We start from the raw sequence: 19,666 nt of genomic DNA on the forward strand, positions 1-19,666 counted from the left end.
ATCCCCGCAGGAAGAGAAGAGGCCAAGACTTGCTAAAATTTCAAGAGCATGCTGGAAAATCTTCCTATTAGAAATCTACTCTGCTTGGCTGGCACCACTGCTTTTCAGGGTGGCAGGACCATGCTGAGAAACTGTGTACAGACCTTTAAGCAACTATAAGACCCCAGGCCAGGGTTCCCTCAGCTGACCAGAGTCCTTGGTAACACTGGAATTGTCAAGTCTTTACTTCTCAGAGTATGGCTTTCTGGAAGCCCTACTTGAATCATTTGGCCTCTCAAGAGTTAATTCTTCCCCAAACTCAGCTCTGATTTTAAAGAGAAAATGGAATGATGTCAAAAAGCTGTTTTTAAAAGGCTCATGAAGGCTTCCTGAGCAGTAAACAGCTTTTATGAACATTTTCATTTTAATGTGATTGAGAAGTAAGTGGATTTACAGACACAGGATTATAAAAATTAAGTGGCAAAGAGTTTGGCTGTTTACCTTTTGGACTTTTCTACTCTTTTTAGATAGGATCAGAAAACTGTAATAGGGCTTACTACAATTATTGGCATATCACTCTGAAACTGCTGGCACTGAAGCTAAACTCCATCATTACTTTTTTCTGTCTTCTGTTAGGAAGATGCTTGCTATCCTAGACAGCTTTTTCAAAGCAAGATCTAATATGTCTTTCCTGAAACTTCAGAAGGAATCCTTAGGTACTCTTTTAAAACAAAATAATTTATAAAATGTCACAATGGTACAAATAAAATTAGAACTTCTAAAAAATTAAGCTAAAGAACAAACGTGAAAGGTGCCACTAAGAAGAAAACAAAACTTGGGAGTCTCTTTATCCTTAAACAATGTCAGATCGTCTCCTAAAATGGAAAAGTACTGGTGGTACAATCCAAAATGTTACCTAATCCTTCATCACTAATATTAAGGTCTGGAAATTTATTCTTCTATTTGCATATAAATGTGTCACGTATTATAGCAGTATAACATATGAACTCCAAAAATGAAGTTCTAATTTGAAAAACTTGTGTAAGAGAGGCTAGAAAATTGTTCAGCCATTCTGTGACTGCAGCTCCTTTAGACTTAATCCCCCCTGGTCTGGTGGAAAGCCTCAGCTCACAGAGCATCACTGTCTGCCTTTCTCATCGATTTCTTCTATACCATCAAAGCAGACAAATTTGTGGTATTATAGAATATTCTGGGTCAAAAGGCCTTTCTCTCCTGCCTGTGGCAAGCCTTATGTTGCATGGCAATGAGGGAGTAAAGAGAAAAGGGCAGAAAGATCAAGAAAGTCCAAAAAGAAAAAAAAAAAAGTCCATTCCAAAGAATCCAGAAGTGTAACATCTAAAGGTGAGCTCAGATTTGCTTTAGAGAAGCTCTATTCTGCTCTTGGGTAACTGCTGACTGCAACACCCAGTAGCTTTAAACAATCTGTCCTTATAGAAAAGCAAGATCTAGTTTTTGAATATACACCAATGCCTGCTGCTTGTTCTGCAACTAAGCCAATTAAAAAGTGGGGAGAATGGTTGAGCTGAGCCAGAACTCGTATTTTCGTTACATACAAAAGAAAAATATGAAGAAAAATGCTTAATGTTTAAGATGATGATGATGTTTAATATTATCATTATTATTGCATCCTGTTTAAGCTGTCCAAGTATTTTCTGAGGGGCACTTGGAGCTCTTTGAAATGTCCATTTAGTAGGCCACAAATCTAGGTAAATCAAGGGAGTACCAATTAACTCCATTAAAAAAAAGTCTAAAGGAAGAGGTGCTTCTCTGGCTGTTGGGAGAGAGATTGACAAACCTGAGATAGGAGTCCTGCCAACCTCAGGTGGCCTCTGCCTCTCAGGATGCTTCTTCTCTCCATTCTGTGACCTCACCTTTAGCCTTCCCATAAGCCTTTGTGTGCAGAAGGAAAAAAACCTCAGAGACTCAAATGCACCCGAGGAACAAACTTATCAAACTCATCTTTGTAATCTGCTCCCACCATAAAGCTGTGCTACTTCAGCTCCTTATTTGTTCCCCTGGAATTTCACTTTCTCATTCCATGACCTTTATAAAAAGATTTACATAGTAAATACCTCTGCCAGCTTGATCCTTCGAAAACATCTGAACTATGTTTAAAAAAAAATGGTATGATTTCTTTTACTAGGTGATACAGATTGAAGTTGATTCCTCTAGCTTTTTTTTTTTTTCGCTTTGGCTACTTGAAAGAATATTTCTGCTCACCTACAAGCCACTCCCTTTAGTATGTTTCCTCTCTACCCTGCCAATTACACAGTTCTTATTTCTCTATCTAAATGTTAATGATTCTACTGAATCTCCTATTATAACTTGCCTCAAATGATACCTTGAATATCTGTATGCTGGTGGAATATAATCAATAAAATGAAAGATTCTCACTATGCCTATAAAATATGTTCCTAGCTTTCTCCACATTTGAAATATTCAGCTTTCCATACTAACTAAAATGAAAATGTTTCCTCATTTCTCCCATGGAAAACTAACTCTGAAATAGCGAGTGCTACGTGTTTGACCAAAAGAGTGAAGAATGTTTCTGGAGGAACATAAAGGTCAGTGGCAAAATAAAAAATGTAAATGACAGAGCACTAAAATGGCATTCACAAAGTCCCAAAAATGAGTGAAGACTATGAATGACGACTACACGAATACTTTCAGGATGAAATGTTGGAAAAGTCATAGCATTGATTAAGTTGCAAATGAATAACAGTTCATTGTGGAGGCTGGTAAAAACTTGTAAAGCACACATCAAGACAAAAACTCTTCTATGGTATCCTTTATTTTTCCTGAGAGGTGGTTATTCTTTCTAGGGGTGGGGGTTGTTAATTCTTATAGGATATTAACAGAATTTCTAGTTCAAACTAAAAACTGGACAGCTGATTTTTTCTAAGGAGGACACAAAGGCTTCACTTTTTTATTTAAAAAAAAAAAAAAGTTTTGGCTGGTTTTATGCTGCTTCTGGTTCAAGGAACCAATTTACTCAATTGAGTAAATCCCTATATGCAAACTGGGCTTCCCTTGTGGCTCAGCTGGTAAAGAATCTGCCTGCAGTGAGGGAGACCTGGGTTTGACCTTGGGTGGGGAAGATCCCCTGGAGAAGGGAAAAGCTACCCACTCTTGTATTCTGGCCTGGAGAATTCCATGGACTGTACAGTCCATGGGGTTGCCAAGAGTTGGACACAACTGAGCGACTTTCACTTTCACTTTCTATATGCAAACTAGAGCTTGATTATCAAAACCCCAAATCCTTAATATTCTAGCAATTTAAACCTGATAGACATGATGGCAATGCAAATATAAACTGTTGTGATAGACTAATTGCAGTTGATTTAACACAGTCTAAAAGAGTCAGTCCTTTAGCTATGGTCACTGTTAATATTAGTTTACGGTGGTTTTTCAAAACTAGCCTCCTGGCAACAAGGGGGAAAACCTCACAAAGGTTCCTGCTACTTCCCATGACCAAGCTGATGGAAAAAAAAACTGCAGACATACAAAGTGAGTTCTGGAATACACAATGAAGTCTAATACACCTGTGTCATGACAGCAATACAAACTGTGATCTCAAGATGCTCAGATGGTCATTTACAGTGGGTGATAGAGCTGGACTTTCTCACTGGTTCACAGGCAGAGGCAATAAACTAAATGGATATGAAAAATAAAGACGCTCTCTCTACATTGGTAACTGATTTGTAATTACTACTATTATTACTAGTTATTATGTGCTTTGTCCCAGGCATTGTGCTAAGCACTGTTTATACATATTGAAACATAATGACTTGATCCTTGAAATAAGTCTATGAGGTAGTGCTTTTATTATTCTCGTTTTATAGATGAAGAAACTGAGAGAGGTTGAGCAATTTGCTTGTAGGACAAGCAGTGAATTAAACTCATGCCCTCTGGTTAGGTACCCTTCCCTAAACATTGTTACCAAAGCCCGGCCTGAAAGTTTTTAACCACAGGGCATCCTGCATTCAGCAAAGCAGATCCAGAAGACCCTGATTCCCTACAAATAACTAAACAAACATGCGAATAAATAAAAATACATAAGAGCTCTTATGAGATATCCCTAAGTACCTTTGCCCATCCAATACTTCTCATTCACATCAAAAAAATTTTAATAATAATTTTAGAAAGATCATTTTATGTTAAAAAGAGACTGAAAGGAAGATGCTTAAGAGAGGAAGAGTAGAACTGTGGAGAATTCAAACCAGCTTACTACTGCTATCTGCTTCTGTTGTCAACTTTCTGCGACGCAAAATCCTTTCTAACTCAGTTTCACTGTTTTCAATGTGAAGGGATTTTAAGCTTCTTGAACTAGTGGATTTGTTAAGTGTCCCCTAAAGTGAAAACAAAACAAAAACAAAAAGGTTAATGTCTTAATACAATACACAAAAGAATATAAAAGTCAAACCACCAAAACATTACCAGAATTTGAATGGAATTAGGAACTAAAAATGAATTTGCTCTGTATGTATTTTTAATGCACACATCTTTAACAACACAGTGTTGGATCATTTAAGAAGACACTACTGATGATGTAAGATGTTGAGCTTTCATATCAAAAGAACGGCACAAGAACACCTCTCGATGGGCTAACTATATGAAATTCAGTGCTGGGAAGGTACTTGCACATTGATGATTAAGATTCTGATGTGTGTTGATCGACCACGTGGAGAAGAGAACGGATATACTGAACTCACCTGAGAAGGTTATCTTGATATGGCAGCCACGAGTTACTGAACCCATATCCTTGCGGCACTGAAATATGTGGCTGATTCTTCAGAGAGAATGACCCTGGCTGCACACCTGGTGACACTGGTGTCGCGCTGCCAAAGGAGGCACAAAGTGCTCTCCGGTGGCTTACCCAAGGAAGTGCTGCACTGAACACACCACGACTTCATCGTGCAAGAGCAAAGGTTATAATCATACAGGGAGGCAAGGAAGGGCCGGCACCGCCATGCCACACTGCTGAACGGGGGAGGCAGGGAATGCAGGAGTTAGGACCCAGAAGACGCTGAAGGCAAAACAAGACAAGGACACCACAGAGCTGGGCTCCTGCTGAAAGCAATGCTGACTTTCAAGAGGACTGAGAGAGACCCAGGGAGTGCTTCCTGGCCCTGGCTCCTCTAGGAAGTACGTTTTGGAGGGACAGCTATGGTTTTCTGGCTCCGTTACTGGTCAAGTGTTTGTACAGAACACTGGGTGATGCACTTCTCAGATTTAAGGGATAAGGATTGAGCATCCACCATTAAAAGTGGTCCATTTTCTTTTCTAAGAAATGCCATTTCTTTGAAATAGCCCTCCTCAGCTGTGCCACAGGCTTGTCGAGGAGCAGGGATTTAAAAAAACAAAACAAACAAACAAAAAAAAACCCCAGTTGAACCACAATCTTCTGATCAGAGAAAATCAGAACCTCAAGTCAGGTATAACTTTCCAGACTTCATGGCAGAGTTGGAAGGCAGCCTTTGTCCACCAAGGCTAATAAATAGGCCAGCCTTTGTCATCTCAGCTCACTGTGGGTTTGCCTTAATCCTGCTCCCTGCCCCCTGCCAACTTCCTGAAGGATTCTAAGAATCCTACTGGCTAAAATGGTAACTCATGTTTCTTCTTTAGCCTATAAAACAAAAAAAGTAGCTTGTAAAATTAGGTAGTTGCAAATCTCACATGATATAGGTTATTTACTATGCTGTTTTGTTTACAAAGGTGTTTTTCTCCACCCAACAGCACAAAGTGACAGAAAAGCAGTCTGTTGTCACGGGGAAATTGCCTGATATGATTAGGAGACTACAGTCTTCTGCTGCTGGCTAGCTAACCAAAACCCATGTGTAAAATACAGAAGGCTCACGTTTTAATCAGGCATCCAACATTTTCCCTCTGGGAGAACCTCTTTCTCCTCTTGATTTATTGCAAAAATTCACAAAATACAGTAAAGGAAAATCGTATTATATGTAACACTATAATTATTTTATAATTTTAAAAAATCAGATAATTTTATTTAACAGTTAATGAGGATATATACCCACTCAAAGAGTTATACAGTAAGGCAGGATTGACACTGATAAGGTAATGAAAACAGAACTAAAACCAACTTAGATAACATTTTTTTAATGTATTAGAAAAAATATTCCCAAATCATTTGTGCTGAAAATTTTTAAAAAGTTGTACCATTTGTAAACAGAAAAACTCATGGCCATTACTATTAAAATCACTCATAAAACTATTGAGTGATACTCAATTTGATATTCAAATTATTTGAATATCAAGGACATTCTGCATGCTATTTCCAATGGCTGGAGTTAATTCAAGAAAAAATAATGTGTCTGTGTATATGTGTATGTACATGTACATACCCATACACCGTCCAGGGACATCTTTTATTGAAGAATTTATCTTTCACAATATTCTCTATTTTTGTTTGGATAAAAGCATTATTTCCCCAAACTCCTGACTGTGGCGAGCTACCCTCTCATCACACCTGATACTTGAAGGAATCCATTTTCCAAGTTCTAATCCCTGAATTCCCAACTTCTTTCTCCATTCACTGACTGAGATGGTTGATTCAGTTAATATCTGAGCAAACTTTAAATATGGAGGCAATTCTGGAGGAAAGGTTTCTGCACTGATCTCAACCAACATGATCCAGGACCTCAGCTAATAAAGTATTGAGATTGTCTTAATTATCTATTTATATTATAATCATAAAATTAGAGAATCAGAAATTACCATGTGGTACATACAATTCCTTCACTTCACAGAGAAGAGAATCCCTAGGAGTTTGGGGCCAGGTCCCACAGTAAGTGGGTAATAGGGCTGAACCTTGACCTTGGCCTTTCTAGTTTCTAGAACAGTACTCTGTTTCTACTTCAAGCCACTTTCATCATTTACCAGTTTTAACATATTACTGACTGGGAGATTTTGCAAAAATTAATGCCAGTGGCCAGTGATTTGTTATGTAAGTGAATACTGAAATGTCTCTGGTCGATAAATTGTTAATCTTCATGTTAGTTAAATGTTCATAAAACTGAAAAAACTAATTGTCAGGGAGTAATTTGACAAAAACTCATAAAGTTCAAAAAGACCTAAAAGAATTTTTAAAAAGCTGGTTTTGTCTCTTTGATTTTGAGGCAACTGAACTTGAGAGGAGACTTTCAGATTAATTTCTACTGAATCATTCTTTGGAAATCATCATTTTCACTTAAGAGTGGCTTTTAAATGGCTGGTGTGGCTCCAGAGATTTCCAAAACCCTTGTGTGACTATGAGAAGTGAACTGTATATATTTCTATCCACAGACTATACAACTTTAAAAATTAAGTGCAAATAGACTTGGAAAAGTAAGTTCAGTCAACACTGAGACTTTTAAAAGTTGACCTGAAAAGTGTACAAAAGAGTGAGATTTTCCAACTCCCCAAAACATGAGATATGTTTTCTACCCATGTGCTAAGTTTCAGCGGAAGGCTTACAACTCAGGTCACTTTCATTTCAGCAAAAACACCTGCACACTGAGCTCATTCCTGGTTTCTGTTCAGGAACAGAACTGAATCCAGCGCTTCCTGGTTTCTTGGTATCTCTTGGTACCTGTGCTCATTTTCCACTTCAGTACACATTCAGCAGACTTTTCATGTTCTTTTCATGTTTGTTTCTCACATGCCACAACTGTGAGGTTGGTGGCATGTGCTTTGCTTGGTACTAACTCCTAATAGTCTGAACTCCAGCAGGAAGCACCATTAGAGCCCCATCTGATGGGGGGGATGGGGGGGCTTCATTTCTGACCTAAAAGAAGTTGTATGGTGTCTTGGCTGAAGGTGACTAGGAGCTCCAAGTGATCCATCAGCCCTCAAAGGCAACTTATATAGTGGTAGTGCAAAGTTGCCATTTGGGCAGAGGAAAGTAGGGGAGGGCATCTTGAGTTCCACTTCTTAAAAATGTAAGGAAAAGAATAACAGCTGTTAGTGATACACATTAATACCACGTAAGGAAGGGAAATCTAATGATAAATCCAGGGCAAAAAAGGATGGGGGCAACCTGCAGAAAAGAAAGATGTTTTGACAGTTTTTATACTTTGCAAATTATTCCACAAAAATCTGTTGATGAATTTCTCTCCTTGAAGTGGCACAAAACCATAGTGAGTATGAGTGTCTAGTGAACATGACGTTACCTGTGGTGGATTCATTTTGATATTTGGCAAAACTAATACAATTATGTAAAGTTTAAAAATAAAATAAAATTTTTTTTAAAAATGCAAAAAATAAAAAAATAAAAGCAATGCTGTGATTCAGTAAACTTGCTACCATCCAGCATTATCAGGAAGTGGGATATCTTGGGTGATCAAATATCACATGTCTCATGTCGATGACTGATTTTTTCAAATAAACCTAATTTTAACAACAAACTGAGTGCAGTTTACCTTTTCACTGAGGATCAGAACTAAAAACCCAGAACCTCAGAACGCCCCGAGGGCGTCTTTACGAACAGGAATTTACAGTGTCATGTAGAGACAACAAGAAGACCATCACAGGGCAGCCTCCTTACCAGAACACTGGATAACAACATTTTCCCACCAAAGAAACCATTAGATAATAACCACCTAGTTTTCCAAAGATTTTAATACTTTATTCTGTAGGGAGGCCACCACGGTTAGCCAGTGTTGCACACCTCTCATGAGTACTAATTCCACTCACCTAAAAACTACAGCAAACTAATTAAGCCGTTCTGGGTTAAGTCTACTGTTTCGTGCTTGATGAAAATAATTTTGTTTACCACAATTATGTGGATGTCTGCATGCAATGCATAATTAGCGCAGTAACAACAAACATGGGAATATTAGCTCTGTACCTCCGCCCCCATGTTTGCTGACTTACTGTGCATAATAACTGGTATTGAGACTGTAACGGGATCTGAGAATAGAGCTCTTAGCATCTGAAACATTTTCTAAGTGAGGCGTTTGTCTCTGACAGAAACTGTTGGACAGGACAGTAGTCATTTATTCTGTTGGCAAAAGCTCAGACTCTGGAAAGAAGAAATATGACTAGAGATGGGCAGTAAGCATGTTCTCCAATGGATGTGAATTACTTTCAGAGAATGAAATTAGTAACATAAAGAAAGGAACTTTTATTTTATTCTCCAATTTATGATCAAATGACTTTTTTTAAACTGTGAGGAAAGCAAACTGTGACTCTGATGCTAACACATTTGGGTAGAAGCTCAGATTTATATTTAGGTGCCAAGAATTCTGCTTTCAGTCTCCAAAGTTAGGCACCATTCATGTGAGATACTACTATACAATATACTGTTATTATCTACTATATTTATTGTAGATTTACTTATAAATAAATCTATAATCTAGATAGAGATTTACTTATAAGATTATCTACTATATTTATATCTATCTACTATATTTATAATATATATACTATATTTCTGGTATCAATAAGCATCTGCTGATTCTCACATCTGGCCAGACACTTTATCTTCATGCTGCAATGCAAGGATTGGAGGACAAGAACAGGAGACAGTGATTTGGGGGAAAGTGTACCCATCCTTTTAGAACAGAAACAGCAGAGTACTGACACATTATTAACACACCCGATGCAGGAGTCCACAGCACAATCAAGTAAACTATCACAAGTAATGAGGCTTATTGTAAACGGAACTAAAATATATCAAAACCAGTTATTTATCAATACAGTTTAAAAATATTCTTCCATTTTCCCATTAACTAAGTAAAAAGCTGAGATCTATTCTTACCAGCATTCCTTTTAGTTCATTCACGGCACTTTCAGAGCCTTTTGCAGATTCCGGCTACAATTTTAAAAAGAAGAAAAACAACTGAGTAATTCGGTTTTAAAATACCAAACAAAGATTTTTACATGGCAAAGTGTTGGTAACTTATATTATATTGACTATGTGTTTTAATAATTAGGTCGATGTCTAACAGTTAGGAAAAAAATATTAGACATGTTAGTGCTCCCAAGGGCGCAGTTAAACAGAAAATTAGAGGCGCTAGTCAAAGCAAAAGGACTCGAGCCACCATCAGTCTATCTGTTTTATTACTTCTTGCTCTCATCATATATAGAAAAGATCTGGTAAACATTAAATTTCAAAGATTTAATTCCAAATGATTCAGAACATTTTACAACAAACTTTTCTCCACTCTCATTGCTGGACTTGAGCCAGCAAGTGAGGACCAGGAAAGCAGCAGTGCAGAGCAGAAAGGAAGCGACAGGGCAGAAAACCTCGCTCAGCTCCATCAGCTCCAGCCAAAGGCCAGCTCACAGAGGCCTGGGAGGTCTCGTCTCATGAATTTCATAACAGGGATCAGCAAAGAACCCAGATTATAGGAGAACGTTAGCATCACTGGCTCTCAAAGCAGTAAAAGACCTCAGAGGGTGTGTAGTCCAAGCACTTCATCTTTTTTAAAAAAATATTAATTTGTTTATTTATTTGGCTGTGCCAGGTCTTAGCTGTAGCATGTGGGATCTAGTTCCCCGACCAGGGATCGATCCCAGGCCCCCTGCATTGGAAGTGTGGAGTCTTAGCCACGGACCACCAGGGAAGTCCCCACTTCATCTTATTTATGAGGAAAGTTTCACCTTGAGGAATTCTGTATTTGAGGCAGGTGTCTTGATGACAAGTCCAGCTCTCATCTGGCGACACCCTGAACAAAATCATTTGAAATGAAGTTCTGGGTAACACTTGCCTGCCCCGCCACACCTAACAGTTTCTATGGACCGCTCAACTGATTTAACAAGAAAAATTTGGCATGAGGCCCTAAATGAAAAGACTGGAAAAAAAAAAATCTTTGATTTTCCTTATACCACTTCCCTTCACAAAGGATAGAGGTAAAGAGAAAACCTGCAAGTTACGGTGAAAGGAATCCCTCAGGCCTCTCATTCCTAGAAAAGAGGCCAGGCTAATCTTGCATCAAGAAATGGGAGGTGATTCATTGCAACCTATAATCCTTTCCTCTCAAAAGGTAATAAAAGAATAAGATCCTATTCCAATTTTTTAAAATTGTACAGTCAGAAAAAGTGAGGGGGGGGGGAGTTTGCTGCTCATGTACAAATTAGACTAAGGCATCCGATTTTCGGAGCCTTAGTTTCCTGTGACGTATACATGCCATGGGTGCCAGTCAAAAGCTCTAAGACGCTAATTTTAACCACACCAGCACCACCAGCAGCATCAAGGAATTCAGTAATATGCAGTTAAATGAGTACCCTCAAGGCAGGCCTGACTTGCAGGTAAGCTGTTTGGTGAGCAGTTACGACTTTTGAACAAATGCCCTGGCTACAGGCATATTCAAAGGTGCTGCTGCGCCACTCAAGGTGCCCTCTGACTGCACAAGCTTTTTAAAGCTTGGACTGCATACTCTCACAACCGGGGACATATCAGGAAGGCACTGACGGTACTGGGGCAAGAAGTGTGGACTGCCGCATGCGGTGACCATTTGTTTCAAAGGCTACTGACAGGTCATTCGGCACTGTATCTACATAGTTTAATGATTACCAGCAAAAAAAAAAAAGTCCCGTGATCCTTGTTCAGGTGTTGTCCAGACTTTGAATTGACATTAAATAATGTGTAACTGTTGAAAGAGCCACAGCATGAAAGAAAAAGGACACAGTGATATTCTGAAAATGAAAGTATATACAGAACACTGATTGCTTACGATTTAAGAAGTTTTCAACATTTTTCTTTCTAATTTTGTTTCTTTTATGACACTGCATTTTTCCTCTAGTAATAATTTGGTTTTGCTATTCTTTCCCAAATAGTTGTGACACGAAAGCCATAAAAATGCATTCTCTTTCTAAGGTTCTACTTAGACGCTGCATTTTAAAGTGTTTTCACATTTTATTCCATTTGACCCTGATGACAACTGTGTGAGTCACAGATGGTATTCTATGGAGAAGCAGCCTGGGTAGCTGGGTGACTCACAGGCAAGTACCCAACTCCATCAACAGTGTTCTTCACTCACTAGACACGGGCGCTGGGTGCTTACACACTCAGCTTCTCGTCAAGATGCACATTCTGTCTGCTTTCAGAGCGCTAGCGTAGGACTGAATTATTCTCCATAGCTAGCTGAAGCTGCACTAGATGTAAATCCTCTCTTGGAATGAAATATTCATTCCCTCTGCCCAGCCTCCTCTCCGTGGACCGCCCACACCATGGCTATTTCTGCCTTGCCCAGCGGTCTTGTCTGCTGGTGACAAAGAGGCAACTTTAAAAGCCCAGCAGAATTTCTAATGAACAGTCATGACACTCGAGAACACTGAAGCAGCTGAAGAGGGGGCATCCTTGAGAGTGAGAAAGAACCATAAAGTTTGGTTTAAAAGAAGAGGAAGAGGAAAGAGAACTTTGCTAATACCTTATTTGGGTGAGGAAAGAAAAAACATTTTTCAAGAAAAATGTCAAAAGCTCTATGATTGGGTCTATTTAAAAGGACAGACATACAGGGGACGGGAAAAGTTCTGCATTAGACGCTGGGTGCTTGCACAGTCCTGGAGCTCACTGTGGTCTAGTTTAGAATATATAGATATATAATGAGTTTCTCCTTGAAGTGACCTGAAGTGGGTTTGTGAAATTAATGAGGACAATCTTATAAACCTATTTTCCAAAAGCTGCCTGAGATCTGTTCTGATATTTTTATCCTCAACACACTGAAAAGAAGCCCCAGGAAGGCAAGAATCTTTGTCTCTTGTTCACTGCTTTATTCCCAGTGCCTAAGATAGTACCTGGCGCATAGCAGATACTCAATAAATATTTGTTGTATTACACTGTCTCTTTCAAGTAGACAGCAGCACCCTGCAATCACAGGACTTGGGGTTGGCCAAAAGTTCATCTGGGTTTCCCATAAGAGCTTATAGGAAATCCAAACGAACTTTCTGGCCAAACCCATACTTCCTGGAGTGTCCCAGGTTTACCATGAGTCAAACAGAGTCCTCCTGAAATGTGCTTTCATGGAAGCAAGTGTTTTTATGACACATTATCCTTAACCTCAGATTTGACAGTCAATTCTGATGCAGCTTTCATCAAATTTTACATTTGAAAAAAGAAACATCAAGGGGGAAAAGCATCTAGTCATTCCATACCTTTGCATTAGGCCTAGCTGTCTGATTAACCGGTCTGAGATGAACTCCCTTTTTAATTCTGTCCATCATCTCTTCAACTGCTTGCCGCTTCAGGTCTGTGACTTCTTCAGCTATTCAAAAAACATACACGTAAATCATCTTATGTTATAAGCAAACAACTACTTCCTGCTTCTGGTGACTTGGAAAGATCGCACTATGTAATTAACCACAGTCATTTTTCAGACAGAGTCACAAAACACCAATAATTTACCAAGGTTAACAGCTCCCAGGTAGCAGTATTTTTTCAATAAAAAACCTTTTAATAAGAGGTTTGCTTTGAGAAATAAGAGATATAAAACTTAAGGTCTAATTTTTAGCCTGGAAATCAATATTGGCTCATCTACGTTAAACAAAATAGATTTTGTTCCGTTTGTCAACATAATAATAGATCCGGATCTCTCCAGGTTTTCAAAAATCCAATTTTGTACCTAACTCCAAATAATCATTCACCTTTGCCTCAGAGATATTTTTGTAATTTGTGGTATAACCTATGTAAAAGAAATTAGCCCAAAGCAGGAATAATCATCGAAAAGCCCATTAGAAAATAAAAAATCAAAGAGATCTTTTTACCTGTTAGAAGAAATCCACAGTCAGAAGATGAGCAGCAAATAGATAAAATCTATTTTTAAATTGTCATCTTTTGTTTAGGAATCACATGGGAAGGAAACACTTAAGCAAACCTTTTCAAGTCTTTTAAAACTGTCAATGTTGAAAGAAAACATACATACAGAAATGACTGCGATTAAGTAATTAAATTTGATAAAAATAATTCAGGGTCTATAGTTTAATCTTTATACTCTTTTGCTGCAAAAACAATAAAGCTGTGGAAAAATGTATCAAATAGATAAATACAACTGAGATGAACGAAGACTTGTTGGTCAGAATAGTGAAATTTGTGTCTTGCAGGACAGCTTGACCAAAAGCACTGAATCATTTTGGAACACTTATCACTATTTATGCAGCTCTAGATTTTGTGTTTATCTGCAGCTAAATCACTGCATCCACTACATTTAAGTTTAAATATCTCACAAAGACCCTCCAATTAGCAACTTTAATGGACTCCACACTGTGGGGCGGTCACATGGAGGACACTCAGCAAGTATCTACCTATTGACGGACTTGCTAAAAGTTCAGGCTTCAAATGGCTATCCATAGTTTTACTATCTGAACAGAAATAATTACACCTCAAAAGGATGGCTTCTAAATGTAGGCAATCACAATTACTTATGTATCCCTCAGCTAATTCACAGTGGTGTCAGGCTTTGTGCTAAGGAGGCCTAAATCATGGCTTCTTTTACTGCTACATGGCAGACTTCACTCTAACTCAGAGGAGCTACTCTTATCCATGCTGGGGAAGAGGGGGGTGGGAGCAACACAGAGAATGCAGAAGGATCCATCAGCCTCTATTCTGCAGTATCACAGTGATTGGATCACTGCTACATCCACCACATAACCTAGGTATTCTCACACAGTCCTGATTTCAAATAGTGTTTGGGCACCCTCATAAGCCACTGAAAAGCTGGGAATTCAAATTTCTCAGTATCCAAACAGCATTTTACAGTACTAGAAGTCAAAAAAGTATCTTTTGCCAGACATGGGAGACATGGCACCAAAGTGAGACCACATCCACCAACAGATGGATAACAAAGCTGTGATGGATCAACTATGTGCCCTTAAGCAGTATATTCTAGGGCCACCTCTGCTGATGGCTCACGAACATCAACAAGGGGACAGACAAGAAAGTTACTATGAATAGAGATTCATTCATTCACTCACTCATTTACCAACTCCCTCATTCAATATCTAAATACCTGCTGCACATCACACAGTGCTTTTGCTGACCCTTTTCAGAATGAGAGGAAGTAAGACCCAGATCTGTCATTCAAGCACCTGATGTGGGTATGGAATTTATTCCTGGGAATTAAAAAAAAAAAAATCTTCAAAAAACATTTGATTTTCAGAAAGGCTGCCATTCTGAGTAAGACTTGGGAAGAGCTGCATGGCAACGGGAACACCGCCTACAAACAGATTAGCACTCTGTAAGGAATGATTGAAACCCAATTAAATGCACCATACAAAAACTAATTAAGGCAGACAGATGGAGAATTATGGTCAACACCATTCAGATCTGCTGCAGCATCTAACATAGCAGGAATTTAAAGTAGTTTCTTATTTTTGCTTGCCAGAATCATAGTGATAATTCAGAGAAGTGCCACTATCTGCATTGTGTACAGATGATAAACCAGGCTTTAATGTCTCAGTCTTTTTCAAATGTAAAGGCTTAATTGGTCTTAAGGAAAAGAAATCATTCTGATCAGATTCTCTACTCAGGCACAATTCAAGGCTTGGTTAGCTACACAAACTCTCTCTCTCACCAACCCTGTTTTTGAACTAGCAAAAAGCAATCTACACGAACTCCTGAACTATTAAGCAGTTCTAATAAATCTGCAAGAATCACCTACAGAGAGCTCATGGTATGTTTTGTAATTCTTTTCTGCAGTCACGCAGTTGGTAATTGTCTCACAAAAGCATGTAATCAGGGGGACAATAGAAATATGCAGGATACTGGAGATTAAAGAAAAGGGACAAACGAAGACAAGGGGTGTAATGTTATTGAACTGCCACAGGAAAATAAAATCAAATGTTCTTTGAGTTAGTGCTTCAAGGTCAGTCTTGGATCAGAAAGCTACATGTAATTAATTGAGGCTTAAATTTTAAGACCCACTTAAAAAATAAGTTAGTTCTTCACACACAAAAAAAGACTCACAGACAAAACCCCTATGTTATTACTCAGTAAAACCTTTTGTTACTGCCTAGAGGAAACTAAAATGAATTTCTAAATTTCACCAGTCCACTTTTCTCTTTCGATAACATTTTTTTTAAGGCATGTAAAAAATCTTATGTCATCATGAGGTACAAATTTTCTAAAGAACACGTCATGGTTGAATAAGTTTGGATTTGACCTAAGATCATAAAGTTAAGAAAATTTCCTTAATGACAGTGATCACAAGAGTCTGCCAAATGAGGACTTCTGCCCTTCATGGTGGTTGGTACCATGTCTGTATTTTTCTACTTAACATGTTGAGTATTTTCTGTGTTCTGGGCGCTACTCTAAATACTTTACCTGTGGTGAGACTCGTAATTCTCAGAACAATCCCATGAAATAGAAACTATTATTCCCATTCTACAGATTAGCAAACTGAGGTCAGACAATATCAACAAATTAAGTGACCTAAATATCAAATATGATAAAGAGCAAGCATACCTCTCAAATCTCATAACCTGTTCAATAAATGCACTCTTATCAAAATTAGAGTTATTAACTGCAAAGTATGTAATGTTTTCTTGTATTGAGATCTTATGACTACTTCTAAAATATTTCACAGGCCTTTCCTACAATCAAGCTTTTTAAGAGTCATAACCTAGCAAGAAACACTTCTCCATTCCAAAATTGAAAAGCAGACCAACCGTATAGTAAAAGCCATAATATGACGCTAATCCAGGAAAACATGTGACAGCAGGGCTGGTTCCTACGTTATAAATGCAAACTCCAAAGTGTCTCAGCTGACCCCGATGTGTGATGCTCTACATCCATTCATCATGCATTTAATCACTGTCCATTCAATGACAATTTTTGGTGCAAATGATTAACAAGACACTATAGACAACTACCTTGCCAGACAAAGCATGGATATGGTACCTATCATTAAGGCAGTATGATTTTAGGATGGCTCCAGTCTAAAAGTCTCCTAAGCAATGCCTTAGATGTCTAAGTAACTACTTAGATTCCCTAAGTAACAAGTCAATAGCTCAAGGATGAGGGAGAAAATGCTGCCATATTTCACAAATTGTAAATGAAATATCATTTGCTTAAGGAAAACTGCATGGTTTCTAATACTCGGAGTTAGTAAGTTTCAGAACACATTTATTTTAAATTTAAGGGTGCTGCTGAGGTTCATCAGTTCAGTTCAGTCACTCAGTCATGTCTGACTCTTTTCGACCCCATGGACTGCAGCATGCCAGGCTTCCCTGTCCATCACCAACTCCTGGAGCTTGCTCAAACTCATGTCCATCAAGTTGGGGATGCCATCCCACCATCTCCTCCTCTGTCGTCCCCTTCTCCTCCTGCCTTCAATCTTTCCCAGCATCAGGGTCTTTTCTAATGAGTCAGTTCTTCACATCAGGTGGCCAAAGTATTAAAGCTTCAGCTTCAGCATCAGTCCTTCCAATGAATATTCAGAACTGATTTCCTTTACGATTGACTGGTTTGATCTGCTAATTTGATAGGGTAATATTCAATTTATTGAGAAGGGGAATTTATTTTATTCTGACTGCTTTCCTGACCCTGTAAGACTTAACCAGTTTTCCCAAAATGAGATTGAAACAAACAAAATTTTAATCTTAATTACAAGTGTCAGGGAAGATTTACAGCCAGTAATCAGTAATCCAAGAGCATGGCTGCCCTGCAGATCACAGAAGTCAGGACTTCTAAATCCTGCAATGCCCTGGCAAAGCAGAATTTACCTTTTAGCAGCATTACAATGGGCTGCAGGAGGTAAGCCAAAAAAGTCAATCCACGGATACAATCAAACAGCTTTAAATGGTGCTGCAAGGTGCTTGATAAGAAGAAAAGACTAAGTCTAAACTTTGATTCAATCAATATGCATGAAAGCTGTGGATGGCTGCAGAGAGGAGTGAGCCTTCAAACAGTCTGCAATCTGCTCAGGGGGAGAGATGTAGAAATAACTCGAACATCAGAGCAGAGTCTTGGGGTGGGACATTAAATCCTTATGGGAACAAAATTTGAAGCCAACTGCCACAGCAACACACAGTAATGGGGCCATTCATTCTGGATTATTAATACTAATAAATAAGAGAAGAGGAGGAAGAGCCAAGGAACACACCAGGCAATATGCCTGGAATTAGGACAGCACCTTGGCAGAGGGAGGGCAGGAGGACAATTCTGGGATGAGGAAAGACAGGAACGAACACACAGGGAACTTACAGGCAAGGGCCAGCCATATGGTGAGGTACATGTAAAAAGAAATGAAAGTGAAGTGTTAGTCACTCAGTCACGTCCAACTCTTTGCGACCCCATGGACTGTAGCCCGCCAGAATCCTCTGTCCATGGGATTCTCCAGGCAAGAATACTGGAGTGGGTAGCCACTCCCTTCTCCAGGGGATCATCCTGACCCAGGGATCGAAACTGGGTCTCCTGCACTGCAGGTGGATTCTTTACCACCTGAGCCACCAGGAAAGCCCTACGAGAAATGAGGCTACACAGTAAAGGCAGAAAACCGCCTCTAAGCAGACCACAGGGCTTTAGATTCTATTCTGCCTCAGAGGGCAGCACAGAAATGTGCTAAGATGAAGGACAACTTTGTTAGACCCAGGATCTGAGAACACTGCACTGCAGAGGTATGAAAATGGCTGGAGTGGGGCTAGGAGACCCAGAGGCAGTGAAAGGAAGCCAGGAAGTGTCCACTCATCTGGGCCTGAACCAGGCAAACCCACCATGCTCTATAAGTAACGGGAGTTGAGCAAACACTGTGGAGTTTACTTTGGGTTCTACGGTTCTCAGGCATAAAGGACCAAGATTCGGCCCTAGCATTTCAAGCTTTTGTTTTAACGTGGCCACACATCAAACCACCCACGGCTCTGAGCACTGACTCACCACCTACCCACCTGGTGCCTTGGCTCAGCAGGAAAGCTCTTCTCTCTCCATTCCCATCTCTCCCTATCCTCAACATCTCTCTCTCCAAAGAATCAGGGTCCTGTGAATGTTACTTCCCTGAACAGCTCCTGACTTTCTCCATTACTTTCTCTCTCTGCTACCACCCTCATCTCAGCCCAGGTGATGTTTGTCTGAAAAGCGCAGCAGTCTCCCTTCATCCACTGTCATTCCTGGGCAGTCTTCTCTCTGTTCTCTCACTGTAGCCAGTGTGATTTTTTTATAAAAGATGCATCTCATGTTACACTCCTGCTTAAACTTCTACTGTCCTTAGAATAAGAACCAAAATCTTGATCACACCTCTAGAATCTGGTCCTGCCTACCTAGCAGACGTCTCTTGTACCAGTGTTCTAAAAATATCAACTTTTTTTTTTCAGTTTCCTAATACGCCAAGCTCCTTGCCCACTCCGAACCTTTGAATTGTTGCCCCTCTGTGTGATCTATTATACTTTACCTGAAATACCTTGACCTTCTAAATCCACAACTACTCAGCTGAAACATCACTTGCTGACACCCAGCAGTCTACCTCTATAGCCTCTTAAGTCAGTACCAACAGTCACTCCTCCACAGTACTGATTCAAAAATGTATTTAAACAATTATATACTGAATTGGTAATTATTGGTCTACTTCCTGCTTCCCCCACTCAAATGTGACTCTACATCTTGTATCTCCAGTACACAGCCCTGAAGGGTACATAGCAAATACTTGACAAAGTCTCTGTTCACTTGCTATCAACTGTAAAAAGTCTTTTCCCAAATCCCTCATCTGGAATTACTCCCCAAAGTACCTCGTCCCTTAGT

At 39.2% G+C, this 19,666-nt stretch overlaps 1 protein-coding gene across 3 annotated transcripts in view; it reads right to left on the reverse strand.

The window, feature by feature from the left end:
* The window catches only part of SHTN1 (shootin 1), a 120,340-nt gene that overhangs the window by 18,595 nt on the left and 82,079 nt on the right, over nt 1-19,666 (reverse strand). For 2 of the 3 annotated variants that reach the window (XM_086377092.1, XM_086377091.1), the window contains exons 13-15: nt 13,096-13,205; nt 9,758-9,811; nt 4,229-4,349 (exon numbers count right to left, since the gene is read on the reverse strand). In XM_086377092.1, the coding sequence (XP_086233218.1) occupies nt 4,229-4,349; nt 9,758-9,811; nt 13,096-13,205 (285 nt within the window). The remainder of the gene's footprint in view (nt 1-4,228; nt 4,350-9,757; nt 9,812-13,095; nt 13,206-19,666) is intronic. The other variant, XM_086377093.1, reaches the window with a different exon arrangement.

This window comes from Bos grunniens, chromosome 26 (assembly GCF_055505025.1).
Source record: "Bos grunniens cultivar Pamir isolate PY7600 chromosome 26, Bosgru_T2T1.0, whole genome shotgun sequence".
Taxonomy (NCBI): Eukaryota; Metazoa; Chordata; class Mammalia; order Artiodactyla; family Bovidae; genus Bos; species Bos grunniens.